Raw genomic sequence first — 24311 nt, forward strand, 5'->3', positions numbered from 1 at the left:
GAATCATCTTCATTATCTTATGAAGCAGATCAAGGGTACACACTGGGAGTCAAAAACTTAGTGAGTACCCTATTCCCATTCAAGTCTAACAGACGGCTTGCAAATAGTCAGTTGCTACCAGTGGCAGGTGAAATTCTGATGTCCTCAAAGCACCTTCAGCAGAGAGATACTGGACCCCAGGATAAATATGAAGAGTACACTCAACATTTAAGTTGATAGCTTCTAGCAAAGTGCAAAAGGAACCACATAAATAAATAGTAGCAATACAGACCTGCATCTGACAAAGTGGGTCTTTGCCCACGAACGCTTATGCTCACATATTTGTTAGCCTATAAAGGTGCCTCAGGACCCCTCGTTGCTTTTGCAGATCCAGACTAACACGGCTACCCCTCTGATAGTAGCAATACAGGCATAAAAAACTAAAAGGTATGACTACACAGCAGCCTTATTTCAAAATAAGCTAGTCTGGAGGAGCTATTCTGGAATATTTTTATCTCAAAATAACACTGCTACACACAAAAATGCATTTCAAAGTAGTACTTAGCTATTTCAAAATTCAGCATCTACATATGAAGCCTATTTCAAAAAAGACAGCCATTGGACACATTTTGGTTTATTTCACAATAGACTCTATTCCCTGTCTAAACAGTCCCTATTTTGAAAGAGCTACTTCAAAATAGCAACAAAGGGTCCTGTGGCACCTCATAGACTAAACAGAAAAGTTTTGAGCATGAGCTCTCGTGAGCAGACTCACTTCATCAGATGCTGGTCTTGGAAATCTGCAGGGCCAGGTATAAATAAGCCAGAGCAAGGGTGGGGATAACAAGGTTAGCTCAGTCAGCAAGGGTGAGGCTTACTACCAGCAGCTGATCTGGAGGTGTGAACACCAAGGGAGGGGAAGCTGCTTCTGTATTTAGCCAGCCATTCGCAGTCTTTGTTTAAGCCAGAGCTGAGGGCGTCGAATTTGCAGATGAATTGTAGCTCAGACATTTCTCTTTGGAGTCTGGTCCTGAAATTTCTTTGCTGTAGGATAGCTACTTTTAAGTCTGCTACTGTGTGGCCTGGGAGATTGAAGCGCTCTCCTACGGGTTTTTGTATATTGCCATTTCTGATGTCTGATTTGTGTGCGTTTATTCTTTTACGTAGAGACTGTCCAGTTTGTCCAATGTATATAACAGAGGGGCATATAGCCAGCAATGCCCCTCTGCTATATACATTGGACAAACTGGACAGTCTCTACGTAAAAGAATAAACGCACACAAATCAGACATCAGAAATGGCAATATACAAAAACCCGTAGGAGAGCGCTTCAATCTCCCAGGCCACACAGTAGCAGACTTAAAAGTAGCTATCCTACAGCAAAGAAATTTCAGGACCAGACTCCAAAGAGAAATGTCTGAGCTACAATTCATCTGCAAATTCGACGCCCTCAGCTCTGGCTTAAACAAAGACTGCGAATGGCTGGCTAAATACAGAAGCAGCTTCCCCTCCCTTGGTGTTCACACCTCCAGATCAGCTGCTGGTAGTAAGCCTCACCCTTGCTGACTGAGCTAACCTTGTTATCCCCACCCTTGCTCTGGCTTATTTATACCTGGCCCTGCAGATTTCCAAGACCAACATCTGATGAAGTGAGTCTGTGCTCACGAAAGCTCATGCTCAAAACTTTTCTGTTAGTCTGTAAGGTGCCACAGGACCCTTTGTTGCTGTTACAGATCCAGACTAACACGGCTACCCCTCCGATACTTCAAAATAGGCACTATTCGTCGTAAAATGAGGTTTACCAATTTCAATATAAGCCAACCACTATTTCAAAATTATTTTGAAATAGCAGTTGCATTGTGTAGATGCTAGGATAGTTATTTCGAAATAATGGCTGTTATTTCAAAATAATTTTGCTCTGTAGACCTACCCCAAGCTATCAACATTGTACATTGAAGAAATAAATCTAGGCCAGACAGAAAGGGGATAACTGTCCTAATTTCCCACCTATTTTTGCCAATACTACGACCACCAGTCTCTCTTACTCAATTTTTAGTATAAAAATGTTATCAGAAGTTCTCTCAAAGCCTGTATATATACTCTCCTACCTTCTGAAAGCGATGAACTGGGATTGTTTGGCATCTTCCAGTCCTGGTCCACTTTCAAGTAAAGCCTTTATAGCAAACTGCAAGTCTGATCATAGGACAAAGAAAATTAAGCATGTAGAACAAATCATTTAAGCTGTCCCATATCTCAAAATCTGGGAACTATGATTCAGAAAGAGATACGGGGAAAACCTCCTGCTTCCCTACACTACGAAGCTTTCTGTAATGTATCCCACCCAATTAAAACAAGTATCTATGGATCTCATAAGAAATGGGAACACAGGAATACTGAGACAATTATTTCCTTTCCACATATTATATTTATGGGGTTTTCAGAAGTCTAGAAAAAAAAAAAAAAACTTATTACAGTTTTATTTGGAGATATGTGTAATATTTTAAAGATTAACAAACAAAAGACCGTAAAAATGAACTCCAGTGTCCCGTAACCCAATACTGACAACCAACTGGATGGAAGCAAAGTCTAGACTTGAAGACCTTGCCACAAACTCTCCCAAAAACCCAACTATTTAACTGATGGAAGACAAGCCTCTCAAGATTCTCTGAAATTGGCACCTGAAAATAGTAACTTTTCAGAGCTGTAGATCCTTCTGCACCATTTCCATCATGACAGTATCTGGTACACTGGTGCCCCTTATAGTAATTTGATATAAGTAATAATGATTTATCAATTTTTCTGCTTTTTTTTTTTTTTTAAAACCACTGTACATGCTATTAACTCTGGAGTGAAAAAACTCATTTTGTAAGTCAAATGATAAATAACTAAACATTAATTTAAGCAGTCTACAATTTTACGTGAATAAGTTAAATTCACTGAAATGGCTCATTCCTGAAATACAGCATATCAGACTGATTTTCTCTGTTAAAGAGGAAAGTTTTTGAAACATTAAACAAACTGTAAACTGAGTTTACAAACATACACTGAGCACCACCTCTAGAAGGCAAAACAACAAAAATAAATTTCTTCTCGGGGCTTGGCATTGTCAGCATCTCTCTCCAATCACGGACCTCAATCACTGAGTCAAATTCTGGGAATTTTCGCTGAGAGATTCTGAACCACAAAAGAAAAAAAATTGTTTAATATTAAGCCATTCCAACTATGCAGCTCAATTGTTCGCATCATAGTTAAGCTTACTTCTTACAATTCTATGGATACCTCCTTTAACTTCCATCAAATAGAGACTAGAGGGCTTTTTTTTTTTTTTTTTTTGTCGTCAAGGTCGAAATTTCTAGCCAAGGTCTAGACTCCAGAGAAAACAACAACACTTACAAATAGGGCTGTTACACAATTAAAAAAATTAATCATGATTAATCACACTTGGCATTTTTTAACTGTATTTTAGCTGTATTGCACATTTTCATATGTATTGATTTCAATTAGAACAGACTACAAACTGTACAGTGCTCGCTTTATATTTATTTTGATTACAAAATACTCATACTATAAAAAGCCAGTATTTTTCAATTCACATAATAAAAGCACTCTAGTACAATCTGTATAACATAGAAGCTGAATTTACAAATGTTGAATTAAGAACAAAAATTGCATTTAAAGTAACACAATATAAAACTTTAGAACCTATATGTATACTCAGTCCTACTTCTTGTTCAGCTAATCACTCAGACAAACAAGTATGGTTATGTGATGCTGTCTGCTTCTTGTTTACATGACCTGAAAATGGGAAGTGATATCAGCATAGCACTATTGTAGCTGGCAACCCAGATACTGATGTGCCAGATGTGCTAAAGACTCATGTCCCCCTTCATTCTTCAACCACTATTCCATGCTGATGATGGATATTTCCTGAAAACAATTCAAAGCAAAGTGGACTGACGTACATTTTTATCATCTGAGCGAGATGCCACTAAGCAGAAGACTGATTTTCTTTTTTGGTGGTTCAGTTCTGGAGTTTCCACATTGGAATGTTGCTCTTTTTAAGATTTCTGAAAGCAGGTTTTTCATTTCATCCCTCTCAGGTTTCGGACACCATGTCAGAATTTAAAACCTTGGGTCAAGTGCTGTAGCTTTTTTTTAGAAACACAGTCAGTCCTTGATATAAGTCGCTCCAATATAAGCTGTTTCGCACTTATACCATTGAAACTTTGAGGAACATGATGTAAAAATTCCTCATACTTAAATCATTATGTTGTTTAGAATATAGAAAATTAGCATACCCTCCCAGCATTCTCTGGGACTCTCCTCTGTCTTACTGCACATGGGATAAAAATTATTTAAAAATGTACTTTGGATTAGGATCATTTATTTAAATGGTGCTTGAATTGCTTTGAATGTATGGTACCATAAGTGAGTGGTGCATTTGGATTTAAATAGTCACATAGGGAAATTTTATGCTCTTACAGTCCCTATCTCCCTCTATTTACGTTATTTCTTATAATTCCTCATTATCCGTCATTTCATTTTAAGTCACAACTTTACAGTCCCTATCCCCGATGTATATCAGGGACACCTCGTATCACAGTGGTACCTTTTTTCCCGTTAATCAAATCAGCTCTTGGTGTTCTTAAAATGAGCACGTGTGGGGTCATTATCTGAGAGTATTACCAGGTGAAATATATGGCAGGATATGGCTAAAACATAACAAGAGACATCAAATTCTCTCCTAAGGAGTTCAGCCACAAACTTCATTACCACACAATATTTTAAAACAAGCATCACAGCATGGAAATATGGCCTCTGGAATTATTGCTGAAGCATGAAGGGGCTTACAAACATTTAGGATATCTGGCACCTGACTAGCATGCAACGCCAGCTACAAAAGTGCCAGGAGATGTTGTAAATAAGAAACAGGAAGAATTATCTTCCACAAATGATAACAAACTCGGCTGTACAAGAGCTAGGACTGAGTGGACTTACAGGCTCTAAACTTCTACATTGTTTTGTTTTTGAGTGCAGTCAGGTAACACAAATGTAGGGGTTTTTTTACATTGCAATGTCATGGCAAAAAGATTGGACTACAGTACTTTATGAGATAATTTAAAGATACTTCATAGTTTTTACACTGCAAGTATTTGTAATCAAAAATATTAAGTGAGCACTGCACACGGTATTCTATATTGTAATAGAAATAAATATTTGAAAATGTAGAAAATCAAAATTTAATATTTCGATTTGTATTTTGTTGTTTAACAGTGCGATCAATTTTAATTGTGAATAATTTTTTTGATCACATGAGTTAACTGTGATTGACTGACAACCCTGATAATAAGTAAAAAAAGAAAAAAGATTTTGTGGTCTGTTCAAAAACTTTGGGCGGTCCAAATTGCTCCTGAGGTACATCTATCGATTACCCCATATAGAAAATGAAAAATATTTTTATCTTAACTAAAAAATCATAGAAAAGCATTTTTTAAAAATTTCTAAATCTGGCAATGGTAAATTTTGTAAATAACTGCCAGCAGCACTTGGTTTTCTATAAAGGCCCAGTCCTCAAAGTTGCAGAATGCCCCAAGCTATTAAAGACAAAGGCTGATGAGGACATTCTGCACCTCATATAACAGGGCCTTATGACTTCAATTTTTCGAACAGTTAAGGCATGTTCTTTTTTTAAGAGCCTACATAGGCACACTGAAAACAGGATTATTCATTTGAAATTATTCACATGGTTGAGGTCTAAGTCAGTAAGATGGAAGATCATATTAAATGTTAAAATCTACAGAAAAGAAATCAGGAGACAAACTTAAGCAGAAAGATATGGTTATGTGGGCCTAATTGTTGAAACATTGGTTGTATTTTAGTCACTCTTAAAAGTTCACATTTGGTGTATATCTCATTAGGTCGGATTGGTTTAATTATTAAAACATGTTGTAAAGCAGCAATCAGGAAATCTGTACTTAAATAACCAATTTTAATCCTATTTTGTATTTGTACTTTTTAATTATTTTCCAGCACAGAAAAGTTCATTCTCATTGCATGGTACAACAAATAAAATACTGATTTGCAACTACAGAACTCTGAAGTTCTACTGAACACTCAAACTAGGACCTAACTGATCAACCACTCACCTCATTTGCAAACAGAAGTGATCAGATTGTGACTAGGCAGCAGCAGAGACACTCACACAACCCCCTTTTCCCACTGTCAATACAGAGCAGCATTGCACTAAATGTAAACTACTAAAAATAAATAAAGGAAAGTAGCATTTTTCCTCTGCATAGAAATTTTCAAAGTCAACATTCAGTGGTAAGCCTTTGAAAAAACAACTATGATGTTTTGTTTAGAATTAGAAATGTTTCAGAGTTATGAACAACCTCCACTCCTAAGGTGCTATGAGCTTTGGAGGTTCTATTGTAAATTTAAATATTCTTTTCCACCACATTTGACACTTATTCTTGCTAAACAAGAGGAGGACACGCTACACCTATTTGCATTTATTTAAGAATTATATAGCTCAATGTACTTTTATTCAGATTTTAATTTTTCAATTTCTTATTAAGATTGTTAAAAGAGCTAACCAGTTAAATAATACTGTTTAACACATTAATCTTTTTGACTTGGGTTCTGCTGCCAGCCCTGCCAAGGCCACAGAGTCCTGCCACTCCCACAGTAATCATAGCTGTTCTAGCCTGACGTTGCTGGGTCCTGCCAGAGTTTACTGGTCAATTGACCCCGTGCCAGTTTTTTTATGCTAGAAAATGGTGAATGACAAGTTTGCTACAGGATAAATTTTTTACTTGGGATTTGTGTCAATCTACACTTCAATTGAAATTAAAATTTAAAATGCACAACAGCAGCATTTCTTAAATTTTCATTAAAGAAAACTATGAGAAAAGACATTTACCAAAACATATTTTTAATTTTTAAAATGATATAATATAGAAAGAAAGAATTAACTGTAATTAGTTAAACTTATTGTTTCTGGTCACCAGAGGCCATTTTTGGGGCCACAACCTCATCCAAAATTTATACTCAACAGCACTTCTTGCTATCTGTCCATAAAGTATAACTTTTGAATACCACATTTGGTCAATTCCAAAATTTCATGGAACATTCTAGGCATAGAATCATAGAATGCTAGGACTGGAAGGGACCCTGAGAGGTCATCGCATCCAGCCCCCTGCCCTCATCAATCAGGTGGGTACTAGTGTCCTGCAGCATTGCCGAGCAATCTTTTAATGGCCCATCTGTTGGTGCTAATCAGAGCCACAAGGGTCCCCTTTCAGCCAAGTCTTTGGGTAAAAAAAAAAAAATGGACACCTGCTCAGATTAGGAGCAAGATACAAACAAACTGTTAGTGAGTGGAGGAGATTAGGGGATCCAGGCATGCATATGAGGGAGGGGAGAAGGTGGGCACAGAGCCCGAGGCATGGATAAGTTGCAAGGACTCCCTGAAAGAGAGGAGGATGCTACAGAAGCACACAAACAGCTTAAGGGCTACAGCGGACAGATGCAAAACGCCCCTGCTAAATAAAATAAGATATGAAATATGTGACACACACATCAACATCACCCCCCCGGCCACATAAAGATGTTTACACCCTTAAGATTAAGAGGCGCCTAGTGAGATTTGTAGTAATGCTTAGCTGTTGGGATGCTACTGAAAATCCTTCTAGTCACCTATCTGCATTTTAAAGTGCCTACGTACCTTTGAAAATCTGGCCCTCTCAAGGTCATATTTGTATAACTAGTAGATCTCATTCGCACACATTTTTTATTCATAGATTGGAAGAAGAAAACATTTTCTTTTCTATTGGTTTTCTACTCTGACAGTTTCTCAACTTTGAATTAACTAGTCCAAATGAAGTAAAAAGAGAAAAATTTATATGATCTGAATAGAAACCAGAGCATCCCATATCTGTCATTTGCAGATTTTAAAAATTGTAGATAATGCAAAATACATGACCACGTGACAGGTTAATAAAGCATGAATTGAAAGTTAGATGTTTTTGCCCCAACTCTGTCCATAGTCAAAAAACAAGCAACAATTAACTCACTAATATTTAAGGAGAGTGGAGTGCTAATGCATAATAAATATAGGCCTGAACATAAGTTGTCACCACTGCAAATCATCTGTCAAGAGGTTTTATTTCCAGAAGACAAAAAAAAAAAAGTTAAAATTTAACTGAAATACTTTTCAGTCACTGATATTAATGAACCCTGTTTATCACTGATTCGGGGTAAACTACTGTATGTAAAGGTGTAATTTCAAATGGAAGGTCAAAATAAAGAAAAGTCTGCTGAGTACACAGCAATTCAAATCTAAGCACAAAACAAAATTTTCACTCTGTAAGCTGCTCATGCGGACAGAGTGGTCACCCCACAAAGAGCACTTTGCAGAATCAAGACCTACGGCATGGTGATTGCTCCTGTGCCTACTTGTTTGTAAGTTCAGGGCCTGCAAACTCTCACTCACATAAATTGTCCCACTGGTATCAGTGGGAACAAATGTTACATTTAACCAGAGTGGACTAGAAAATCACTCCAAGTGTACAGGTTTTTCTTTTTATTTAATATGCACCTTATAGCATTCAAAAGCTTTGCACACTTTATGTTTTTTCTTTAAATTGCTCCTCAGGGCACATATTTCAGCGGTCATTTTTTTCAGACTCATGCATTTGAATATGAAGGATCTGTAACACAGAGTTCCATAATTATTACATCTCATGACCACTACCATTTTGAACACAAAATAAAAGAATCAGGACTTCTTTAAAAAAATTCCTCTAGGATATACAAAAAATTCCTACCTTGTGGCATTATCTACAATTAGCTGAGATTCCGCTCTGTGATTAGTTCTCAGTTCTACAGACAAGCCTCTAGACTTCAGAGCCTCAAAAATATCAGCAAGCATGTTGCCAGGGTCAATGCTGGGTAACTGTCTAATATCACCTAAAAGAAAAGAGATATTAATAGCATTTAGAAAACAGTGGAGATAACGAGGAGAGTATCAGTGGAAAATATTTCTAATACAGCAGTGAAAAGAAAAATGTATTTCACTTCCTCTTATAGTATAAAACAGAGAGTAATGTATGTACACTCAATATAAATTCAGTGCAGTTATGTTTCTCTCCAAGAAACCCAACATGGAATTTCTTTGAATGCTGCTGCTGCACAGTTCTGATTGTTTCCCCTTCAGTATATCACATTAAATTATTGTTTAATTATTATGGTCTATATTCCCAATTTAAAAAGCTATTAGTACTCAATATCACACCACATTATTCAATATGTTCTGTACGGTGAAATATTAACACTCATCACATTTGTCTATGAGAATTTAGGCATTTAAAAACAAATGCCATGGTTGATAGGGCAAAAACATTATGTCCAAAAGCAGACACAGGGATCCAAAAAACCCTAATTTTTTTTTCATGCTATTTTGTTCTATTTGTTGGATTAAGAACAAGTTATTTCAAGATCTGGCTGGCTGAACCACCTTAAAAATTAAATATTTTCCTTTTCATCTGTTCAGTTCATAAGCTATGAAAATCTTTTTTCAAGCTGTATTAAAGAACTACAGGAAAACTTCCTAACAGCAATATCTATTATTAGGTAGTTGAAAAATTTAAAGGGAAGTTGTAACAATCTCCTTATTTAATATGTTTATTACCAGACAAAACATCAAAAAGATATACAATAGAGAATAATCCTGCACTGGCAGGGAGGTAGGATGGATGACAGAATCATCTTCCCTCTTGCCTAAGATTTATGGAAAGGCAGCAAAATCCACAGATCAGAACATGCCTTTCTCGTGGCCCTATAAATTACAGTCCCATGATCATATGTAAACCATAATACCACAACTAGATTTCCTTAAACTAATTGTTGTGGCTCCACCAATCTTAACAAACACACTGAAACACACAGCAAGTTCTCTACATATGGCACAACTCAGGGAATATGAAATCAGATTACATTTATACCATCGCTTCTGACTTACCAAGAATAATAAGCTTGGCAAGTTGAGCGTGGTCACACAGCAATTTTAAAACTGAACTGAGCACTTGCACGGGTACTAAGCTCCCTTCATCCACAACCAGAACTGTCACAGTAGAAAACTTCCAAGGCATTTTTCCGTCTCGTAACTTCCATGAATAAAAACTATAGATGACCTAAAAAACAATCAAAATAAATTTCACTTCTGTTCAAGACGCAACTAAAGTCATTATATTTAAATGCCTTACTGATAATATGTAAAATGTGGGCTCTTCCATGCTATATTTATCACAGCCATCATCTTAATTTCTGTCATTACAGGCTTGAATGATTAATCCTATTCTCCATTAACAAGGTACACATCTCCAGAACAGCATTTTCTAGCAGAGCAGAATGAAGTAAAACTCTATGGCTGGGTCTACATGTGCCCCTTCCTTTCGAAAGGGGCATGTTAATGAGCAGGTTCAAAATATGCTAATGAGGTGATGCAATGACTATGCAGTGCCTCATTAGCATGACGACCACAGCAATTCGAAAGTGCAGCTTTTCGAATCACACGCCGCCCGTGGAGATGGGACCTTTTGAAAGGATGACCCCCCCCCCCCCCCCAGTTTTAGAAAGCCTTTCTTCTGATCACCAGATAGGAAGATGGGCTTTCGAAAACTGGAGGGGGGTCCTTTCGGAAGGTCTCGTCTCCACGGGTGGCACGCAATTCGAAAAGCCGCACTTTGAATCACCGCGGCCGTCATTATGCTAATGAGGCGCTGCATATTCATTGCAATGCCTCATTAGCATATTTTGAACCTGCTCATTAACATGCCCCTTTCGAAAGGGAGGAGCACGTGTAGACCCAACCTATTTATATAGAGGCATGCATAACAATATCTGCAAATAGTGTCCTAAGACAAAGGACAGCAGCTGGGTTTCTCTTGATTATTTCTAGATTTAAAAGTTGGAGGCTAGTGGAAGGGCACGTTAAGTGGAAGATCCTCAACTGTATAATTCTCTTCTTGAATTGGTCTGATATAGCAGAGTTTGCTGCCCTTTTGGGGAAAGCACACATATTTTTGATAAGAAGGATGACTGGTCTATCTATTTGAGGAAAGCAAAGTTTGTACTATGTCTGATCTTTATCAAGACCAATTTTTTAAAGAATATTTAAAAACATACAATAAATAGGACAACATTACACATGGGAAAATCGCTCTCTCTTAATATCCATGGCATTTTGGTATATTTGGGGTACTAGAGAGAGATCTACCACACAAGGGCCATTTCTACATTGCCATTTTCTCCTAAAGTTCCTTTCTCTGGAAGCTCCTTCCAGACTCCAAATCATGTGACCCTATGCTAATGAGGCACCGGGAATTTACATCTGCACCTCATTAGCATATTTCTGGCTATTTATTAGCGACACGTGTAGAAATGGCCAAGATGTCAAGACACAATTTTGCTTTTAAATTATGAATACTATAATATTTCAGGATATGTGAAACTGATGGTCATTTGAAAGTCCATCATAATTTTTACTGCCTCCAGAAGTACCGCAACACATATTTAAAACAAAATAGGCTAAAAATAACTGCTGATGTGATGTAAAAAGACTGATTTATAAACCTTTGAAAAATGAGGCTGGTTCTTAAATGTGCATTAAACATTATGAACAGTTAGAAGATTTATATAAGAGAAGTTATGTAGCAATCTGATCATTGTATAAAGAAGGCTTACTCTAAAAGATCTTTGGAGAGAGAATGCACATAAATATTCTATACCTGATGGAGGGTATAAGCAGGAAGCTCAGTTTTCTCGTTCAGGAGGCTAGCTGCCTTTCCTGTAGGTGCAGTAAGTAAAACATTTAAAATGTTTCTTGTGCAAACGACGTTCTCTTGGCAAAAATGATTTGCGATATTCCATTCACCAGATGCATCCATGTCCTTTTCAAAATCACTACAAGCACTGGCCACTTCGCCTTCTACCTGCTTTAAATATTGAAAAAGGCAGCTAACTATAGTAGTCTTCCCACAACCCCCCTTTCCACTTATGATTGTGACTGGATTAGAACAAATCATTTCCATAGCTTTCAACTGATCTGGGTCCACTTCTGCTTCACTTGTAGTTTCTCCATCTGGTGTCTGCTCATCACCATTGTTCTGTGTACCTGTGCCATTATTGGCCTCCACTTGCTCTGTTTCATGAGGCTGGTTATTGTTTATTTGAATATTTCCATTTGCTTTTGATTTGTTATGACATCCAGCAGTAAGTACTTCTCTTGCAGCAACACATAACTTCCATGACTCATTTGTCATTAGATGATTAATGGAACGTGCAATGTTTTCTTCAGCCTTGTACAGATGAGAAAGAAATATCAGTTTCCTCTCACCAATCACTATCTTCTCATCCTTCATAAATTTCAAGGATTGCCAGGCCTGTTCAATGGGCATATATTTAGAAACCAAAGAGGTCAAAACATCTTGTTCTTCGTAGGTGTGCCCCTTTTCTCTACATCTTTCTTTGAGTATATTGTATATTATCAATGCATTCTTCTGCAATTCAGGAATATTCCAGAGGAGATGTTCACACTGACAGAAGGCTGCCCAAGTTGCCTCACAATTGGAAAGGTTCAGTTCTCTGTAGGTCATCTTTTCACCAAAGTGGGGGAAAAAAATTGAATTATTTCACAAGGCAGGGGTATGTAACTGCAAAACTAATGTTTTTGCCGTTAAATGAAAAAAACAGTACATTTTGTCTATACTTCCCATTGTCTGTATGGTTTAACAAGTTCTCGTTATACTACTTCTCACATCAAACAAAGCAAGAGGAGGACTGATAAATCAAATGTCATTTTGCTGTACAACACTGAACGACTGTGCAAAAAATACTAACAGAAACTGAGAACTAGAAAAGAGGTTTGTCTTCAATTTTTATTATACTCAAACTATCATGAAGCAGAATAAAAGAGCAAACTGCTACAGGTTAATACATGTGGTAATATTTGTGTGCATGTGTACACATTATACAGGAGTACAGATTGAACCTCTCTAGTACAACACATTCTGGTTTGACCTAATTTTAATTGGCTGGAAGTCCACTTATCACATGTGTGGCCAAGTTTCCCTTGGTCCTAGCAGCCCCAGTCCTGGCTCTCAGTGTTCTGTGCTGTTATTTAGTGCTAATTTACCTCTAAATATCTTCTAAGACCCCAGTAAGTAGTAGCAGTGTTGGTAATGCTGCTCAGTAATACTGACCTCCTGCAGTTTGACAAATTCTCTTGTTCAGCACTGGTCAGGTCCTAAGGGTGCCGGACCAGAGAGGCTCAACCTGTATAAAGGAGTTATTCAGTTTCTTGGTGTATTGCATGGAAGAAATGGAAATTGCTTCCAGCTTGGGTGAACACAGGGAGCGCCACATAAGAGAGCTTGCTGGGTTCTTAGTAGACATTTAGGGGGTAAATTAAGAGCTAAATAACAGCACAAAACACAGAGACATGACTGGTAGCTGGAAACAAACTTTATGGGACCAGTGGAAACTTGGCCACGCTCCAGATAAGTGGACGTTCGGCAAACTCAAATCATGCCAAATGATGGATGTTGCCAGACTACAGCATGCCAGACTAGAGAGGTTCATCCTATATTTAAATTATATTAGAAACAGCTGCACACTAATTAGGGAGAACACTAACAAACTTAGCTAAAGTATTCCTGGACACAGTGGTTATATCTACACTGCAGCTGAGAGCAAACATGACAGCCTGGGATCCAGTCTCATGGTAGCACTAGAACAGTTAAAAAAAAACCCCCCCCCAACCCCCCTACACACACACACACCAGCTGTGTGGACAGTGCTTAAAGCCGCGGTGTCCAATATGCTCCCCGTTCACCACACGTGGGGAGTGGGAGAAGAGTGTGGCGAACTGCGGATCAGTAGAGCCGCATACGTGGGATGCCCCTCTGGTCACTGTGTGCATGTGCCCCATCATATGGTGAGACAAGCACATGGCGGCTGTGGCAGAGGCAGTCCCTGCCATTGTTTCTCTGGCACAGTACCTGCAGCGCCAGCTGGGAGCCATGCAACTCCTTCCACACTAGAGCCTGTGACCCTGGTGGCCCTGGATCCAGCGGCAGCAACTCCTGTGTGTCAGGTGAAATACACAAGGGTGGCTGGCTGGCTCTGTGGGAGGGGAAGGGCATTTATTTAGAGTAGGAGGGGTGGGATGGGGGAACCTGGCTTGTGGGGAGTGGCTCTGGCGAATGTGCAAGGATGATAACCACGAGGGTGGCGATCCTTGCTTTACCATTGGCCCCCACTGGCTTAAATTGTGGCTCAGGCTGAAGCTCAGGCTCTGAAGCCCACTCCTCCACCTCCCAGCTTCAGAGCCTCAACCACAACAGCTACACAGGCATTTTTAATGGCGTGAACCCTGCTACAAGTAGTGCAGATATAGCCAAAAGGCTTCTGTTTAGTGCAGCTGCCCAGGAGGTAGTTGAAAAGAGAACAGTTATAACTCTTCAAAAAGCATTCAGAGCCAAACTCCATCCAAATAACCTAGGGTCAGAGTTTGAACAAGTACTGTTAAATTCCATGATGATCAAATATAATGCACTTATGTTACTTACCCTGCTGAATCCCAATTTCCATGGTTCTTTTTTTAACATCTCCTCTAATTTTAGTAGCATCTCATTTTGAGGAGATGTTTTTTCATCACTTTTGCTGTTCTCCTTGGTCACTTTTTTCCAGTTCACCATCTTTATGATATTGCAAAAATGACGTGGTAGAAGTCTTGGCAGGAACTCCATTATCATCGGAAAATTCAAAGCTACCAAAACAGTCTTGCCAGTAACTGTATATTCATTGCAAACCAAGAAAGTATTTATTAAAACACAAAAAGTGTCTATAAAAGGACTTATTCCAAAAAACACTTAAACAGAACTGGTTTTTTCATCTTTTTGTCTGAGAAGCTCATATACTATTGAAATGAGTAACATTACTAAAATAGATTTTAAAATATTTCCGCTTTGATTCAATTGTGTATTGGACAGCATTTTATGTACAGTCGGAGCCCCAGAACCTTTGAATCACTGCTGGAGCACCACTCTGTGCAGCTCTGAGGGCTGGGATGCAGGCATGCTGTAGACTGGGCAACTCTAGGTGCTGGCTGCCGGTGAGCCACTCCTTCTGCCTGAGGTCCCACCCTTTTCAGGGGTGCAAAGGGCTGGCCCTCCCACACACCTTCCCCTGGGGCCTGCAGCAGCTGTTGGCCCTATTGTTAAATCTTGACAGATCTTCATTTAAGTGGGTTCTACTATTACTTTTTTCGCCAAGTGATTTCTGTTCCACCTACATGGTACAAGGCCCAGGTTATGCAAATACTTACATATATGTTTAACTTCAGGCATGTGAGTAGTCTCCTTCAGGTTCTCAGGAAAAAAAATCTTTGTAGGATTAACGCTCATTTAAACAATACACACAAGCATGTTAGCATGGATAAAACATCTTAAAACAGTAACTCAGTATGTTAATAATATATAAATTATACTTACATGATTGCATAATATAATACAAAATATCAAAGTTTTTAGTTTCAGATTTGTTCTGTTCCTGAAATTTTGACTCTTGACACTGATTTAGCTTTTCTTCAAGGTTTCTGAAGTTCAGGGCAGAGCTCTCAAGAAAAGGCTTAAAACTGTCGATGAAGTCATCAGGAACCTGACACTCGATAAAGAAGAGTGAAAACACTGCATTTTGGTTTTCCCTTATATCAGTCCGTAGGAAGTATGATGGATATCCTTGCACAAAGTACGTTGATCCCACTAATTTAACTTTAACATTAACTTTCCACCACGGGCCAACTAATGGAAAATATCCAACCACTTCATGCTCTTCTTGGGATCTTTCATCCTGTATAATAACTGAAATATTAAAAAAAAATTACATTAAAAATTACTGAATTTTACCACTAAGAAGCAGCACACACACACAAAAAAAATCTGTTGTAATTTAGTTAAAATAATTTTGGGTATTGCTTTTAACATTAGTAAGCAAAATCAGAAAACAATACAAGAGAAAAGGAAAAACCTCAGACAAGCTAGATTTTTAAACTGAATGATTATGTTTCTGTACATAACTGAAGTCAACAATACATAGAATAATTTTCTGGTATGAATATTTGTATGAGTAATTAAAGCGGCTTATTAATGGTCAGATTTTGCACTTATTTCAATCAACTGCAATTTTACATTATTAGTGATATGCTTCAAAAAAGTTTTAACTTCATTTTTTCAAAAAATAATAGTATCTTGCCCCAAAATAACTGAGATCTTGGGTAATTTGATTCCATTAAAAGACATACAATCCCTTTAGGAGAGACAGCTTATTGCCTAGATTATACCTGTATACAACAATAAGCTTTCGTATTAATTTATGGTAACACCTTCAGTATTTGCAGACATTGAAAGCCGATGTAGTCCCTGCTCTGAGATGCTCAAGATGCTCACAATCTACGGACACACAGACAAGTAGAAAGAGGTCAAGGAAAGAGAATAAAGCTTAACTCCACTATTTTCACATTTTATTTTTCTTACAAAAGTGACAAGAATTAATTGATACTCTTACTAAATGAAGAGAGAACGAAGTATGTAATAAAAATACAATCAACTGGATTTGAACACACTATCTTTGCAACACATAAGGGAGACTTCAAATAGCCACTAAGCTACTTACTTTTTTATTCCAATTGAAATGGTAAGAACAACTTCACAAATACAATAGAGAAGAAACTAAATTATCCAAAAGTCACAGGAAAATCAGAAACTTTTGGGTAATCTGGTTTGTAAAAATGAAGAGGCAAACTCAGGAGACTCAGCCAATGATCAGATATTTGACATTCCTACCCATGGAATATCTGTATCTATAGGAACTATACTGGGATAGTTATGCTAGCACAACCCCACAATGTAAAAAAAGGTAACACTGAAAGGTTTTTCCACTGCAGTAGGCACAACACCTTCCCAAGTGATGGTAGCTATGTTGAAAGAAGCATTCTTTCATTGACATAGCTAAGTCTGCACTGAGAGATAAGTCGGCACCACAAACCCCTGACTTAGACAGCTATATTAATTTGTAAATTTATACCAGGCCAGAGTGACTAGGTGGCAGCTCAACAGAATTTTGGGATACAAGAACAAAAAAAGCAGTTGTTTGGTATAGTTATTTCAGTCTCATGACTTAAGAAATCTTCTAATGGTATATGGTGATTGGAGGTTTCAGACCATGAAAACCAAATGTGTGGAAGAAAAATATGAGAAGCCAGGAAAAGTCAGTGTACTTGGGAGCTGGTGAAGTTGAAGACCTACCATACTGTGGGCCAATTTCTATACCGCTGGACGGGCAATAGAGTAGAACTGGGCCTATGGTTTTAAGCATAGATTCTACCAGGAGTTCATGAGAAGGTATTAATTCCCCTTCTTAAAAATAATTCAAATGTCTAAAAGGTTACAATAATTATTTAAAAACAAGCAAGAGCTAGTCCAGTGGTCACCTATGTCCATTCTTCCCTTGACCCAATAAGTAACAAAAAACGCAGGGTGTCATTAAACGCCACAGTTAAGTGTGATAACTATGAAATAACTTATAAATAATAAGCTGAACAAAGGAATTAGGAGCATTTCCTACAATGATTCATTTTGTTTTAAACGAGTATATAGAACTGATTTGGAAAAATTCATCAGAGATTTTCACATACTACAACAGCAGCCAAGTGGTATTTCATATGCCATTTAACTTGAGCTAACCCCCTCCCCCCACTATATCTATGCTATGGGCACTGCTGCAGCACATCTAAGCCGTGTCTACACATGCATGCTACTTCGAAGTAGCGGCACTAACTTCGAAATAGCGCCCGTCACGGCTACACGCGCCGGGCGCTATTTCGAAGTTAACTTCGACGTTAGGCAGCAAGACGTCAAAGTCGCTAACCCCATGAGGGGATAGGAATAGCGCCCTACTTCGACGTTCAACGTCGAAGTAGGGACCGTGTAGTCGTTGCGCGTCCCGCAACTTCGAAATAGCGGGGTCCGCCATGGCGGCCATCAGCTGAGGGGTTGAGAGATGCTCTCTCTCCAGCCCCTGCGGGGCTCTATGGTCACCGTGGGCAGCAGCCCTTAGCCCAGGGCTTATGGCTGCTGCTGCGGCAGCTGGGGATCCATGCTGCAGGCACAGGGTCTGCAACCAGTTGTCGGCTCTGTGTATCTTGTGTTGTTTAGTGCAACTGTGTCTGGGAGGGGCCCTTTAAGGGAGTGGCTTGCTGTTGAGTCTGCCCTGTGACCCTGTCTGCAGCTGTGCCTGGCACCCTTATTTCGATGTGTGCTACTTTGGCATGTAGACGTTCCCTCGTAGCGCCTATTTCGATGTGGTGCCGCGCAACGTCGAAGTTGAACATCGACGTTGCCAGCCCTGGAGGACGTGTAGACGTTATTCATCGAAATAGCCTATTTCAATGTTGGCTTCACGTGTAGACGTAGCCCTACTGTGCTGTGGCTGTCAGCATAGCTTCAACTGCAGATGCAGTCTGCAGTGAAAGAACATTTTTTTCCATGGGTATAAGAACATCTGCTTTCCAAGGAGCATTCTTCTGTTGACCTAGCTTTGTCTACACCGGGGGTGGGCAATAATTTCTGAGAAGGGGGCACTCAAAGAATTTGGAAAGTGGTCAAGGGCCACAATCTTCCATGACGTTAATGGAGGAGGTGCAGGATCCCGGATGGAGGTTGGGTGCAGAAGAGAGATTGGGGTAGCAAAATGCGGTGCTGGAAAGTATGTATAGTCTGGGAGTTTGGGTGGAGGGGACTGTGCTCTTGGGCAGAAGATTGGAGTGTGGATTCAGGAGGTGATAAGGGTATGGTGCAGGAGCAGATTCGGACCTGGAAGAAAGGCATAGTAGGAGAATGAAGAATCAGGGAGGCCGTTGTGACCTGGGGCAAGCCCCAGGTTGTGATGCAGAAGGGGGAACAGAGGCTTGGAAGGAGGGAGCAGGGGACTGGGATGCTGGGTGCAGGCTCTGTCCAGGAGGCACTTACTAGGTGACTCCCAGCCAGCAGCCCAGCAGGACCCTCAGGCAGGCTCCCTGCATGCTGTTCAAAGCAGTTGGCTATGAGGCCCATCTGCTCTTCGAGTGCCACAAGTTGCTGGCAAGTGGGCAAGATAGATGTCACACACTGCTTGCACCACAACCACAGCCCAGCAGCTTCCATTTTCCCCCGCTTCCCCCACCCATGGCTCATGGAGGACAGAGGACATGGCCCCCATAGTCAGATGCTTTGAGCAGCACGGACATGGGAGGCAGGAAGCCTGCATTTTGCTCACTCCTGCTCTACATGAAGTTTAGCTTGCGCTCCACCATGATCCCCACATTCCCTTCAGCCATAATCCTTCCTAGGCTGTCTTCACTATGGCTATTTATGTAGCCTATTGTAAAAACAGGCAAATGTGTAAACGAGTTACTGGACCCCGGAAGACCTCTGCTTGCCACGGTTGAAAAGCACTGAACAAGATAACACCTTGAGGACAGTTCTAGTCCTACTGTTCTGTGATTGATGCCATTTACCACATTTTAAACTATGGTCTGCTAATATTATTTTAAAGGTCTTAAACAATACCTATATTAGGGTGTAAGTGGGTATCAAAAAGGTAGCTAAGGCAAATTTTTAGAACAACTTTTTTTCTATACTCTACAGCATAAGCAAAGCCTTGTAAGTAGTACCCTTCTTGGTCCATTTTGGTCAATTTCACAGTCAAAGGATTTTTAAAATATTAATTTTTATGATTTTAGCTACTTAAATCTGAAATGTCGCAGCACTGTAATTGCAGAGGTTGCAGAAAAGGCTGCATGGTTATTGGGGAGGGGTGTGTTATAATACTGGCTGGGTCTACACTTGCCCACAACTTCGAAGGGGGCATGTTAATCAGGATGATGGGATATTACTAATGAAGCGCTGCGGTGAATATGCAGTGCTTCATTAGGCTAATTGTCCCCTGCAGCAACTTCAAGGCATCACACTTCGAAGTGCCAACATGCATGTAGCTGCGGGCACTTCAAATTTTTCAGCAGTAAAGGCACTTTGAAGTAGCGCGGGCACTTCAAAGTGCCTGTGGCTACACGCATCCCAGCACTTCGAAGTTTGATGCTTTGAAGTTGCCATGGGAGATAATTAACCTAATGAAGTGCACCTCAGCACTTCATCAGTAATCTCCCATCACCCTGATTACCATGACCCCTGTGAAGTTGAGGGCAAGTGTAGACAAGCCCACTGCTACCCTTAATTCTTTGCTGCCACTGGCAATGTTGCCTTCAGGGTTGGGTAGCTGGAAAGCTGCAGCTGCTGGCTGGCAGTCCAGCTCTGAAGTTAGAACCACCACTAGCAACAGCACATCAGGATGGCATGGTAAGGTCTGGCCACGCTTACTGCTGTGCTCCTGTCTAGCCTCCTGCCCCTTGTAATCCCACCTGGCTGCATGACCTACAGCTGGTCTGCTTCCAGGCCACACCTAGGGACCATCTGTAGACGCTCAAGCTTCACATGCTCCACCCCCTCACTCTCATGTCCCACTCCAACACCAAGTGATAGTATTATCTGCCACCTTGAGAGGGTGAGGAACCCTGGTGAACCAGCTTCTATTCCACCCTAGTTCTGAGGCCCACCAGAGATAACAGTTGGCAGCTCCATGAGCACAGGAATGTACCTGGCATGGTTTACTCCTTCCCTGATACCTGCCCCTTCTACAGCGTGATGAAGAACCTGGCACACACCTTCCCTGAATGCACCAGGTTGCAGCCCTGATTCTGGCTCCTCCAGAACCTCCTGCTGAGATTCTGGATCCACTTCTCCCCTCACCTGTTCATTTTTACACACCCCATCCATGGCTCCACAAAGTTGCAAGACCTTCTCATCAATTTCCTATTGGCCCTTGCTAAAGTGGCTATTTACAACACCAGAAGAAGGATGCTGGACAATGGAGTGCTCTGCCACTGTGGGGCCTGTTTCCACTTCTCTCTAATCTCACACATCGAGGCAGAGTTCCTCAAAGCAGCATCTACAGGCTCTCTAAATAGCTTCCAGAAGCCAAGTTATCAGAGAGGTAGCCAAATTAGTCTGTATTTTCAAAAACAACAAGAAGTCCTGTGCCACCTTATAGACTGACAGATATTTTGGAGCACAAGCTGATGAAGTGAGACTCTGCCCACAAAAGCTTATGTTCCAAAATATCTGTTAGTCTATAAAGTGGCACAGAACTTCTTTTTGTTCTTCCAGAAGCAGTGCACGCTATCCAGAGTTCTCCAGTTGGTGACCCCCTGTGGTTCCTTCATTTTGAACCTGTGACCTGCACCCCCACCCCTATTTTTTAGTCGATTATCCCAAGTAATCAGTTGGGTTCTGGGTCCAGTAGCCCCTCCCTCTCGGTTGGGGGAGGAACCTTGGCAGTGGGCAGGGTTAGCACCACCCTCCCCCTACTTCCCAGCACTCAATTAGCAGCCACCGCTCTGGGTTGCCCAGCTCTGAAGGCAGCAGGGCAGAAGGGTGCCAAGGTATAGTATTGCCACCCTTAGCCCTGTGCCACGGCTGGCAGGGAGCTGCCTTCAGAGCTGGGTGCCCGGCCAGCAGCCGCTGCTTTCCGAGGGCAGGACAGAAGGCGGACAACACTGCAACCCCCCCGCCACCCCCTGCAAGGCGGGGATTTGGGAACACGGGCCTCCCCTACGGGGCTGTGTGGGAGCGCCAGAGCAGGGAGCACTTTTCATGGCCACGAAAGGGCCTTAAATGCAGGGCGGGGCGGGCCCTCCGCGGGCGCCGTGAGACTGCAGGGCCGCCTCGGGGAAACGGGCAGGCCGAAGGGCAGGCGCCTGCCCCAGGGAGTTCCCCGAGCACCTGGCACTGGGCGGGAAGCGCCTCCCCGCAGCACCGGGGCGAGGGTGACCAGGCCGGAGGGAGGCGGCGGCGGCGGCGGCTCCTCACCCTTTCGGTGCGCGGGCAGGGAGGCGCGGAGCACCTGCCCGCCGCTGCTCAGCTCCGCGGCGTCCAAGACGAACGGGTCGGGGTCCGGCTCGGGCTCCGGGTCGTCCCGCTCCTCGTCCGCGTCCGGCTTCAGGTCCTTCACCGGCAGCAGCACCCCCCACAGCTCGCTCGCTGGCCGCGTCCTGCCGCGGGCCAGGGCCATGGTCGCTCGCCAGCACCGGGCCGTCCAGTTCCCGCGCCTTCTACGCAGCGGGCCCTTCTGCCTCCGCCCTGGGCCCCGCCTCACAGCGCAGGCGGGGCCTGTCCTGCCTGGGGCGCGGGGCCCGCCCCTGGCGTACGCCCGCTCGCCTGGCGCTTTTGGGCCTTGGCACAGCCGCAGGAGCGTGCCGGGAAGGGAGCCGGGCGGGCAGGCCTAGTCAGGCTGCTGGGGCAGCTGTGCAAGCCGGCAGCCCCCCAGGGGCTGGGGCCCGTCAGGCTTCCAGGGAGAAACTACCACCTACTAGAGCAGCAAATGTCCTTCCTTGGACCCACTTGGGCTGGGGAGAGCGTCACTAAGGGTGGTCCCTTGCCCATGTGTCAGGTGCAGGGGCTGCCGCTGGGGTGACCAGGTGTGCAGGTTGGGACCACGCCAGCTGCTTAAACGAGGATTCTGGCTGCTGCAGGGAGCACCGCTGAGCAGGCCCTCGGTGGCTGGTGGTGCTACGCTGGTGTTGCACGTGGGGCAACAAGCTCGCTGCTAGTGAGCGGGTCGCATGGTTCCCAGTTGTTCCCAACCTGTGCAGTGCAGTACCTGGTGCCCGGCCTCCCCATCCCTGCACTGGAAACTTCCTCTCCTCCACTGTGTGTCCCAGTGCTCCCTCTCCTGCTCTCTTTTTCTGAGGTGCCATCAAGGCAGCAACCCAGGTGCCACGTGGCACACACACATCGGTAGAGGGGGGCTTGGGCACAACAGTGTGTGGGGGTGGGGTAGCAACACCCCTGGGCAGGGGGGTGAAGGGAGCAGCTGCCAGGAACCAGTTCTGACAGCACCCAAAGTGGGGGAGGGGAGGGAGTAGAAAGCACAGGGAAAGGGGGCACAAAAGGGGAGCGTGGATGTGGGTAATGTGCCAGGTGGTGAAGTGTTTGGAGGGAGAAGGCTGAAGGGCTGCAGATGTGGCAGAGGAGTGAAGCACTGGAAAAGGGAGTATTTGGAGGGGAAAGGGAGAGGGGCGCTGTGGGTGTTGGGGGCAGGGGAGTGTTTGCAGCAAAAAGCTTCGTAGGGGTGGGTATGCAGCTTGGAGAGGGAATGGGATTCTAGTACTGCTGGTCTGCTGTGCCCAGGAGTCAAGTAGTATTCCCTGTAAGCTGAGCGTTTGAGTGGCTGTCCAGGAGAAATTCAGGTGCTGCCCAGCTGATTGCAGAGCACCTACAGCTGCCCAAAACCAGAAGCATGTTTTTCTATAGGTGATGCACATCTGCATAGGCCTTGGTGTACATAACATCTGCGCTGCACATGGATGACAAAAATAGCAGCCCTCACTGATTTGGGAGTAGCTAAACATGCTGCTCTCCTTCCAACCATGCTCTACGTCCCATCCCCCTTTTATGGTATCCCTCCTGTCCTACTGCTGCCCCATATCTCTCACTACATCCCTTTCCAGTCCCATCCTGTCTTTCCCCCCGACCTACACATCCCAACCCTGTCCCTCTTACAGCTCTCTCCCAACCATCTTTTCCACCTCTCTGAGCCATTATGTCCAAGTCCCTCACCCACCACCCTTACACTCATTCACCTCAATGCACTCCCATTATGTCCCTATACACCCCTGTGCCCCCACACCTCCATACACCTGTAGCTTTCAGCCTCCCCTGAAATACCCATCCACCCCACATACCCATCCACACATTCCTTCCTCTCTCCTTCATTGCCCCTTTTCATATCTATCTGCTTGTGTCCTTTGTTCCTTCATTCCCTGTCCTTTTTCCCCTGGTCCCTGTCTTTGCCCCTTCAGCCCACCCCCCTCCTAGCTAGGTTATAGAGACAGTCTCTGGAAAAGTGTATGAAAAGGTGTAGGCATGTGTGTGCATGCAGGCACTGTATGTGTGTATGAGACTGTGTCTTTGTGTAGATATGTGCATGTGTTACAATGTGTGGGCAATGTGTGAACAAAATTTGCAGCCAAACACTTTGACTTCTATTCTATTTGTTGGCTTGTGCACACACAAGATACATATTTGTATTCATTTCACAACAATTCTTAGAAGAGAAAGGAGATCTAAAAGAAATGTATTTCTTTAAAAGCGAATGTTGTTGATTAGTAATAGCAAAAG

General features: G+C 42.3%; 1 protein-coding gene across 5 annotated transcripts in view; it reads right to left on the reverse strand.

The window, feature by feature from the left end:
- Window positions 1-22933, reverse strand: part of HELB (DNA helicase B) — a 44674-nt gene extending 21741 nt beyond the window's left edge. For 3 of the 5 annotated variants that reach the window (XM_075013455.1, XM_075013475.1, XM_075013494.1), the window contains exons 1-8: window positions 22002-22933; window positions 15534-15902; window positions 14610-14833; window positions 11769-12635; window positions 10001-10172; window positions 8808-8949; window positions 3023-3153; window positions 2088-2172 (exon numbers count right to left, since the gene is read on the reverse strand). In XM_075013455.1, coding sequence (XP_074869556.1) covers window positions 2088-2172; window positions 3023-3153; window positions 8808-8949; window positions 10001-10172; window positions 11769-12635; window positions 14610-14833; window positions 15534-15902; window positions 22002-22203 — 2192 coding nt within the window. In that variant the 5' untranslated portion in view covers window positions 22204-22933. Of the gene's footprint in view, window positions 1-2087; window positions 2173-3022; window positions 3154-8807; window positions 8950-10000; window positions 10173-11768; window positions 12636-14609; window positions 14834-15533; window positions 15903-16423; window positions 16491-22001 lie in introns of all 5 variants that reach the window. The other 2 variants (XM_075013466.1, XM_075013484.1) reach the window with 2 other exon arrangements.
- Between the last annotated feature and the right edge of the window lie 1378 nt (window positions 22934-24311).

The sequence above is a fragment of the Carettochelys insculpta genome, chromosome 1 (genome assembly GCF_033958435.1).
Source record: "Carettochelys insculpta isolate YL-2023 chromosome 1, ASM3395843v1, whole genome shotgun sequence".
Classification (NCBI taxonomy): Eukaryota; Metazoa; Chordata; order Testudines; family Carettochelyidae; genus Carettochelys; species Carettochelys insculpta.